Genomic DNA, 10,520 nt, shown 5'->3' with positions numbered 1-10,520 from the left:
ACCAGAAAACACTGATCAGTGCTCGAAGCGTTGATTTTATTTTTTTTGGAGTACAAACAAGTTGGACTTACGAATGAGCTCAGCCCCGGTTCACACTTGTGCGTGTGCGGGGTTCGCATGTAATGTCGGAGCGCACTGCTCCGACATTACATGTGATCGGCTGTGCGGTGCGAGTTTAGCCATACAATTTGTATAGCTAAATTCGCACCGCAGCTGCACCAAACACACACAGGGACCCTTTTTGGCAGCCGCATCAGGATCGGATCGCACAGCGGTTCACACTTGTGCGATCCGATCCTGTGCGAACTGCAAGATCGCACTGCGATATGCGATCAAACTGGGGGTGTCGTTAAGATTACAATGACACCCCCAGCGTATCGCTTATGGCAGTGTGAACTGCCGGGGGTGCGTGTGCAATGCGGGAACAGGCTGCGGATTCGCAGCCTTCCCGCACTCGCATTAATGTGAACCGGACCTAACGGAACGGAACACGTTCGTAAATAGGGGACTTGCTGTAATCAGTTTCACCTATGGTTGCCACCTGTCTGAGATTCACCTGGACAGTCCGGGTTTTGAATCATGTGCCCGGGTTTCAGTCAACCTGAAATCCGGACACATTATTCAGAGAGGAATGTGGCTCAGAAAAGAGCCTGACAGGAGGCTGAAGGGGCAATATGTGCGCTGCATTACTATTCTCTTTGGAGTGCCCAAAGGTGTCCCAGGTCTGTTACAATCCTATAGTGCAGCCCTTTTCAACCAGGGTGCCCAGGCACCCTGCAGTGCCTTGTGGTTTCTATAGGGGTGCCTTAGCAAAAATGCCTAAAAATTGCCCAAAAATTGTATACAAGCCGGAGTGTGGATAATGCTGTCTTTTAGTTACACATAGCAACAGGTTTTCATTGTGCACCATTACAACCTTCTAGCATCCTAATGAACATTGGCATCACCAGTTGATAAGGAGGATGTCAGTTGGCTGCATAGCATCCTTTTTGACCGTCCCGTGCCCCTCTTCATTAACATTGAGGGCACTGTAGCTGAATGAGGGAGAAAATAATCATTGGAATACTAGTCAGTACCAGTTTGAAAAAGTGTATTTGCTTTGGAATAATAAATCACCTCTTACGTTGGGGGTCCTACTTCTGTGGATGTTGCTGCATTATACAAAACTATTAGAATATTTTTTACATTTCAGAATGAGGTTCCCCGAGACCACCATTTTTAAAGGGTGCCTTGACTGAAAAGAGGTGAGAAACACTGCTATAGTGTATACAAAAAAAAAAAAAAAAAAGTACTGTGCACTGCTAAAGTGTTTGGGTTTGGCTTGAAGAAAAAGTGGAAACCATAGTTTCCCCTGATGCTGGCTGCTGGGAGAGTATTTAGGCCCTCCCCTACTAATTGGCTCTCGCTTCAGTGTTTTGCATGTTTCCAGATACTGCTACAGTTATCCTGTTCCTGCTCCTTCCCTGTAGGCTGTACCCTGAATCCTGTTGCTTTGTACCTCTCCCCTGTTCCAGATCTCAGTTTTGGTTCCCCCTTCCCGTCTGCTCCCTGCACCTCCAGTTTTCTCATGCCTTTCAGTGTTCCCCATTTTGTACACAGTATATTGAATATAATTAGTTATTAGTTAGGCTTCTGTTTGTTAGGTATTCTATCACTGGGTTTTTTGGCCCTTCTTTCTGACCACCAATGCAGGGAGCATTTTCCTACTGATCACCAATGTAAGGAGCATTCTTCCCACTAATCACCAATGTAGGGAGCATTTTTCCCACTGATCACCAATTTAAGGACCATTCTTCCCAGTGACCACCAATGTAAGGAACATTCTTCCCAATGACCACCAATGTAAGAAGCATTCTTCTCACTGATCACCAATGTAAGGAGCATTCTTCCCACTGACTACCAATGTAAGGAGCATTCTTCCTATTAACCACCAATGAAATAGAACGCTTCCCCCACTAACCAACAGTGTAAGAAGGCCCCTTTCCCAATGACCACCAGTTTAAGGCGATCCCTCTCCCACTGACCACCGCACAGTACTTTATGTGTGCCAATAGGTGTCTAGCACCATTCCACCCACTTTCTATGAGCTCTAGTAATCCTAGACCTGCCACAGATGTGACTGGGCAGTGAAAGGAGAAGCAGCACAGCAATGAGCTCACCTCTTTTTTACTCTGCCCTCTCCTCCTCACTTCTTGTCATCACATGAACCAATTGGCTCATTGTGCTGCTTCTTCCTCTCACAATCCAGGTCTGCTGTACAGGAACTGGAAGATGCTGATACCAGGTCCCATTCAGATACTTACACTGCTTGTATTCACAAGATACGTTTAATGATGTATTCATGAATACAGAGCTGCATTTGTTTGTGTCTTTTTATCTGCCTGGAGCTCAATGTTCAATTTCTGAGAGCGATCGGAATAAAACAATGTGCTATTGTCGAAAATGTTTTTTGGATTTATTGGTGGAAAGTTCTAAGCGCTTTATTAAAAAAATAGAAAAAAAAAGTGAAACATTTCATATGAAGATGATTTAAGAGTTCTCATAAAACTGCTACAAACGGATGCATTAAATACAAGTACTGTACACTGCGTTGGGTATGGCACCTCAGGGACGGGCAGTAATATACCCATAATCCCACGCTTTTTACTATCTGTAAGGTTAAACGTGGACGCCGTTCACTTCCCGCCGGCAGCTTTATAAAGGCGCAGAGCAGACGTATCTGTGCCTCTCACTGCAGCTTCTCTCCGTCCATTCTTTCCTTCTCCGGACAAGGACGCAGCTTTCCTCCGAAGCTCCGGACAGAAACGAAGATGGCGGTTTGAAGTTGCTTGTAGTCCAGTGTTGTCCGTTAGCCCAGGACCAGGGCGATCGTCTGTCTGATGACTTCAGGCCTAAGGGTAAAAAAGATCTCGATTCACAAAAAGTTATCCCTTTGGCTCCCAATCATTATTTGAGAGCACACTGGGCGCTGGTACCTGTGCTCACATCTGATTGGCGCTTAATAATATCTTACCGATCCAAAACGGCTTCTTGTTGGCGAACTTCCAGAGCCACCTCATCACCGATTGTGACCGGACACTTGTTAAATGACTGCCCGGCCTGAATAAAGAAGCTGGGGGTTAGGCTGAATCTTTGGGAAGACCACACTCCATGTTAGCTTAAACATTTTTGAATCCCACCACTAATTCTGTGTTCCAAATCTGTGATCATGTGAGCCAGAGAGTCATGAGTTCATCTAGAGGTGCCCTATATTGTAATACGTACACTAGTGTCACACATGTACTTGGAGCCAATAAATATTCATTATTTTCTGTTTATATAATGATAATATATTTATTAGTGGTCTACAAAGTAGACAAGGCTCCATCAGTCCCTGTCCCAAACATACCAGCCCCTGTACCAACCATACCATCCCCTGTCCCATTCACACCAGTCCCTGTCCCAATCACATTAGCCCCTGTCCCAATCACATTAGCACCTGTCCCAATCATACCAGCCCCTGTCCCAATCATACCAGCCCCTGTCTCAATCATTCCAGCCCCTGTCCCAATCACATTAGCACCTGTCCCAATCACACCAGTCCCTGTCCCAATCATACCAGCCCCTGTCCCAATCATTCCAGCCCCTGTCCCAATAATACTAGTCCCTGTCCCAAGCACACTAGCCCCTGTCCCAAACACATTAGCCCCTGTCCCAATCACACCAGCCCCTGTCCCAATTAAACCAGCCCCTGTCCCAAGCACATTAGCCCCTGCCCCAATCACACCAGCTATTGTCCCAATCACATTAGCCCCTGTCCCAAACACACCAGCCCCTGTCCCAAACACACCAGCCCCTGTCCCAAGAACACTAGCCCCTGTCCCAAACACACTAGCCCCTGTCCCAAACACACTAGCCCCTGTCCCAAACACAATAGACCTTGTCCCAATTACACCAGTCCCCTGCCTCAATCACATCAGCTCCTGTCCCTATCATACCAGCTCCTGTCCCAATCACACTAGCCCCTGGCCCAATCACACTAGCCCCTGTCCCCTTCACACTAGCCCCTGTCCCCTTCACACTAGCCCCTGTCCCAGTCACATCAGCCCCTGTCCCAATCACATCAGCCCCTGTCCCAATCACACCAGCTCCTGTCCCAATCACACTAGCCCTGGTCCCAAACACATTAGCCCCTGTCCCAATCACACCAGCCTCCTGCCCCAATCACACTAGCCCCTGTCCCAATCACACTAGCCCCTGTCCCAATCACACTAGCCCCTGTCCCAATCACACCAGCCTCCTGCCCCAATCACACTAGCCCCTGTCCCAATCACACTAGCCCCTGTCCCAATCACACCAGCCTCCTGCCCCAATCACACTAGCCCCTGTCCCAATCACACTAGCCCCTGTCCCAAACACATTAGCCCTCGACCCAATCACACTAGTCCCTGACCTCATCACACTATCCCCTGTCCCAATCACACCAGCCCCCGCCCCAATCACAATAGCCCCTGTCCCAATCACACCAGCCCCCACCCCAATCACACTAACCCATGTCCCAATCATATCAGCTACTGTCCCAATCACACTAGCCCCTGTCCCCTTCAAATCAGCCCCTGTCCCCTTCACATCAGCCCCTGTCCCAATCACATTAGTCCCTGTCCCAATAACACTAGCCCCTGTCCCAATCACACTAGCCCCTGTCCCAATCACATTAGCCCCTGTCCCAATCACATTAGCCCCTGTCCCAATCACACTAGCCCCTGTCTCAAACACACCAGCCCCTGTCCCAAACACACCAGCCATTATCCCAATCACACCAGCTTCTGTCCCAATCACACTAGCCTCTGTCCCCTTCACACCAATCCGGTCCCAATCACACCAGCCCCTGTCCCATTCAGGCCAGTCCCTGTCCCAATCACATTAGCCCCTGTCCCAATCACATTAGCCCCTGTCCTAACTGACAACTAACCTAGCAGCATGTTTTTTGGAGATAGTTGAACCCTCAGTAGTACACACATGAGGAGAACATACAAACTGTTTGCAGTGTCCTGGTGGGTTATGGGTTTAGAACTCCAGCTCTACAGGACCTCAGAGTGCTAAATCCATCCCCGTACAGATGAGGGATTCAGAACTTATTAGAAACATAGAAACATAGAAACATAGAATGTGTCGGCAGATAAGAACCATTTGGCCCATCTAGTCTGCCCAATATATCTGAATCCTATGAATAGTCCCTGGCCCTATCTTGTATGAAGGATAGCCTTATGCCTATCCCATGCATGCTTAAACTCCTTCACTGTATTTGTAGCTACCACTTCTGCAGGAAGGTTATTCCATGCATCCACTACTCTCTCAGTAAAGTAATACTTCCTCATATTACTTTTAAACCTTTGCCCCTCTAATTTAAAACTGTGTCCTCTTGTGGTAGTTTTTCTTCTTTTAAATATGCTCTCCTCCTTTACCGAGTTGATTCCCTTTATGTATTTAAATGTTTCTATCATATCCCCTCTGTCTCTTCTTTCTTCCAAGCTATACATGTTAAGGTCCTTTATCCTTTCCTGGTAAGTTTTTTCCTGCAATCCATGTACTAGTTTAGTAGCTCTTCTCTGAACTCTCTCTAGAGTATCTATATCCTTCTGGAGATATGGCCTCCAGTACTGCGCACAATACTCCAAGTGAGGTCTCACCAGTGTTCTGTACAGCGGCATAAGCACTTCTCTCTTTCTACTGCTTATACCTCTCCCTATACATCCAAGCATTCTGCTGGCATTTCGTGCTGCTCTATTACATTGTCTTCCCACCTTTAAGTCTTCTGAAATAATTACTCCTAAATCCCTTTCCTCAGATACTGAGGTCAGGACTGTGTCAAATATTCTATATTCTGCCCTTGGGTTTTTACGCCCCAGGTGCATTATCTTGCACTTATCCACATTAAATTTCAGTTGCCAGAGTTCTGACCATTCTTCTAGTTTTCCTAAATCCTTTTCCATTTGGCGTTTCCCTCCAGGAACATCAACCCTGTTACATATCTTTGTGTCATCAGCAAAAAGACAAACCTTACCATCGAGGCCTTTTGCAATATCACTTATGAAGATATTAAACAAAATTGGTCCCAGTACAGATCCCTGAGGTACCCCACTGGTAACATGACCTTGTTCTGAATGTTCTCCATTGACTACAACCCTCTGTTGTCTGTCACTCAGCCACTGCCTAATCCACTCAACAATATGGGAGTCCATGCTCAATGACTGCAGTTTATTGATAAGTCTTCTATGTGGGACAGTGTCAAAAGCCTTACTAAAATCTAGATATGCAATGTCTACTGCACCTCCACCGTCTATTATTTTAGTCACCCAGTCAAAAAAATCTATAAGATTTGTTTGACATGATCTCCCTGAAGTAAACCCATGTTGTTTTTCATCTTGCAATCCATGGGATTTAAGATGTTCCACAATCCTATCCTTTAATTACATTGAGGTCTGGGTCCCACAAAGGATATAAAAGAGTGTCAGTGTCTTACATTTGTGCACAGTCCTGCTCGGCCTCTTCCCAGGCTCTCTTCTTATGGGTATTCAGATAAAAGCAGTATTTCTGGTGGTGAGTCCACCCTGCAGGACATCTTCTCAGCTTCTCTCCCTACAGACAAACAAAGCGTCAATTAATATAAAACAAGCTCATGGTGACATCATTAAACTTGGAGGGGGATGTTCTCTAGTGGACTAATACCAAATATGATCCCTGGGGAGGGGTTTTCCCCAGAGATCTCTCCAACGTCATTACCCATATATAGACTATTACCAAATATAGACGCTGGGGACGAGTTTCCTAAAAGATGTCTCTGACATCATTGCCCATATATGGACTATAGAAAGGGGTTTGCGGGAGTTCTCTGACATCATTACCCAAATATGGACCAATATCAAATATGGACTCTAGGGACAGGTTTCCCTGAAGATCTCTCTGATATCATTGCCCATATATGGACTTACTGTATATCAAATATGGACTCTAGGAATCGGTTTCTCTGGAGTTCTCTCTAACATCATTGGCCATATATGAGTAATATCAAATATGGGCCCTAGGAGGGGTTTCCCCTGGTGTTCTTTGCTACATCATTACCCCTATACAGTATGGACTACTACCAAATATGGACTCTGGGGATGGGTTTCCCTGAAGATCTCTCTGATATCATTGCCCATATATGGACTTACTGTATATCAAATATGGACTCTAGGAAGGGGTTTCTCTGGAGTTCTCTCTAACATCACCGGCCATATATGGGTAATATCAAATATGGACCCTGGGAGGGGTTTCCCCTTGGTGTTCTTTCCTACATCATTACCCCTATACAGTATGGACTACTACCAAATATGGACTCTGGGGATGGGTTTCCCTGAAGATCTCTCTGATATCATTGCCCATATATGGACTTACTGTATATCAAATATGGACTCTAGGAAGGGGTTTCTCTGGAGTTCTCTAACATCATTACCCAAATATGGACCAATAACAAATATGGACTCTAGGGACAGGTTTCCCTGAAGATCTCTCTGATATCATTGCCCATATATGGACTTACTGTATATCAAATATGGACTCTAGGAAGGAGTTTCTCTGGAGTTCTCTCTAACATCATTGGCCATATATGGGTAATATCAAATATGGACCCTGGGAGGGGTTTCCCCCTGGTGTTCTTTCCTACATCATTACCGCTATACAGTATGGACAACTACCAAATATGGACTCTGGGGATGGGTTTCCTTGAAGATCTCTCTGATATCATTGCCCATATATGGACTTACTGTATATCAAATATGGACTCTGGGGATGGGTTTCCCCTGAAGATCTCTCTTTTTCATTGCTCATATATGGACTAATATCAAATATGTGGACAAGGAAGGGGCTTCCCTGGAGTTCTATCTGAGGCCATTACCTATATATAGACTAATATCAAGTATGGGCCCTGCAGAGGGATATCTTAGTGTTCTCCCTGATGCCATTACCCATTTATAGTCCACTCTTAGATACAGTCTTTACAGACGGAAAGTTACATTTTTTGTCATAGATTAACATTTTGCTTGAAACTCCCCTCCTACCTACAGTAGGATGGTAGACTGCATATAATTATGTAATATAAGGCTGCAGCCTTTATAGAATTATTGTGAAAAATATACTAAATTTAGCTGCAGTACATTGTATAAAGTTCATTTTTTCTGATTTATATTCTGATTTGAGCACAGTTTCAGGGTTTGCTGGATGACACTGCCTGCTCCCTCATTGCTTTGGTGTCAGGTCACCTGTGGCCAGGTGACGACTGCACCCTGTTGGAGGCAGGGGTGCACCACAAGGTAGTGAACCCAGTAGCTGACTGCTGCGGATGGACAGGAACGTGAGCTCAAGATTCCCCAGGGCGCGGAGTCTAAGACCCAGCAGGTGTTCACCAGAGCCTCTAGTGGTTAGGATGGACTTGGCTGCAGCTGGGCCCAGGTCGCGGCCCCTGGGGTCCCCCAGGTCACGCTCCATAGGAAGAGGGGAAGCAGCCAGTCAGGACACAGGGGATAGTGATGGGTAAGCCGAGGTCGGGACAACAGGCAGACAAGGGTAACCAAGGAACAGGCCAAAGGTAAGGGTCACAGGCAAACAGGAGAAGTCAGAGACAAGCCAAAGTCGGTACACAGAAAGGTAGATCAAGCACACGGCAGACATGAAACAACTAACAAACACTGTTGAACAGCAAAGCAGACCTGCAGTGCACTGATTAATATAGACTTCCAGTGATGACCTGAGGTGGGGCCGAACAGGGAGGAGAGATGATAAAAAGGAACCAGAAGTGAAGTCAGGCCTCTAATGCAGACATGGAGGAACAGGTAAGCTGCCAAACACTATTGCAAGTCCGTTACATTTGGCTTGTTGCCTGCTGTCTCTTTAAGTCTACACCTTCCCTTTCATTTGCGCACTCTTATGAGCATTTTTAATATGAATACCTGCTGTGTCCCGTTAGTCGATTGGCGTATTGAGTCTGGAGAGGCAGAATCATGTTGGGGGCGCTCTGGAGCAGAGAGACTCGGCGGAGCTCCGACCAGCCAGACTTCTCCTCTTCTACGGGACTGCTGAGCTCCGCCCAATGGCATCATCCCTTGATACTGCATAAGAACACAGAAAGAGAAAACCGATCCCATCAGCCGCAGATAGGTGAAAGAATGACTCCAACCATCTGTATACACTTATTTAGGAAATGTCTGAACTGCCATAAAAATGCTTAAAAAAAAAGAAGTATTAAAATGTGTAAAAAATAGTATAGAGAAGTATTAGAGAGCCACAGGTTTGTATCAAGTCCAGTAAAACTATTTATCTTGGCATTGGCAACATATCAGAGTTTATAGTCAACGCCAGGGCTGGGACAAGAGGGGCGGCTGCCCTGGGCACTGTGGTATCATGTAAGGTGGGGTGGCACCACAAGGAGATTGAGGGGAGGGGATTTGTGTTGGGAGGGGGAATTTCTGGGGTGCCAGGGGATAAGAATTGTCCTAGGAGGAGAAATTTAGGGAGGTGCGCTAGGAGTGATTTGAGATTTATGTTGGGAGGGGAGATAAGGTAAGAAGATTTGTGCTAGGAGGGAGAATTGTAGGAGGCTTGTGCTAGGAATTGTAGGAGGCTTGTGCTAGAATAGGTAATAGGATAGGGGAGAATTGTGCTAGGAGGGGATTTTTTTTTTCTAGGGGGGGGGGGGGGATTTGTGCTAGCAGTTATTATCGGGGGTATTTGTGCTATGCTAGGAGGGGAAATTGGGTGGGGGGGATTTGTCGCTAGGATTGGGAATTGAGGAGAACTGTGCTTTGGGAGGGTGGTATTGGGGGGGGGGGGGTATTTGCGCTCAGAGGGAAATTTTGAGGGGTAGAGGATTTGTACTAGGAGGGGGGAAATCTTTTTTGGCGGGGGTGGATTTGTGCTAGGGGAATATGGGAAATGGGGTGATTTGAGCTGGGTGGATAGGGGGCAAAGATTCATGCTGGGAAGGAGATCTCAGCAGGGAGTAGATTTGTACTGGGAAGAGGGGGGATTTATGCTTAGTAGGTAAAAACATGCAGATTAGTGCTCAATTTTCTACCTTTTGGGGGGGATTTTTGCTGATACATAATGCTCATACATCTTGGCGGGTGGGCGCAATTTGGCATGTTTACCCTGAGCTCTAGGTGACCTTGTCCCGGCACTGGTCAACGCGTTTCAAGGTGTCAACTCTCATTCATCGGGGGTTTGTGTGCTTACAATCGTTTGGCTACATTGGACAACGAAAAATAAAAAAATTACTAATAGAGAGATCACAGGTCACCAGTCTGGCAGCTGAATACTTTGTATATTTTTCACTTGCCCTGATGTAGGCGGAGCTAGGAACCCCCCGAACATGTTAGTTACATCCTGTGCCTTGTTATCAAGAGAAATACATTTTTACTGTACTTGATACAAACTTTTGGCACTCCCACCCCTTTATATACTATTTTGACCACTCCAGAGGCCCTAGGGATACTCTGGCCAACTTT

At 46.2% G+C, this 10,520-nt stretch overlaps 1 protein-coding gene across 1 annotated transcript in view; it reads right to left on the bottom strand.

The window, feature by feature from the left end:
• Nucleotides 1-2,454: 2,454 nt before the first annotated feature.
• The window catches only part of LOC309561068 (FRAS1-related extracellular matrix protein 1-like), a 289,377-nt gene continuing 281,311 nt past the window's right edge, over nucleotides 2,455-10,520 (bottom strand). Inside the window, 5 exon segments of the mRNA XM_082264797.1 lie at nucleotides 2,455-2,823; nucleotides 2,825-2,891; nucleotides 3,014-3,099; nucleotides 6,503-6,618; nucleotides 8,967-9,125. Coding sequence (XP_082120923.1) covers nucleotides 2,676-2,823; nucleotides 2,825-2,891; nucleotides 3,014-3,099; nucleotides 6,503-6,618; nucleotides 8,967-9,125 — 576 coding nt within the window. The 3' untranslated portion in view covers nucleotides 2,455-2,675.

This window comes from Pelophylax lessonae (genome assembly GCF_965119305.1).
Source record: "Pelophylax lessonae genome assembly, chromosome: 8".
NCBI lineage: Eukaryota > Metazoa > Chordata > Amphibia > Anura > Ranidae > Pelophylax > Pelophylax lessonae.
Note: the sequence above shows the minus strand (reverse complement) of the source record. Positions and strands in the feature narration are given on the sequence as shown.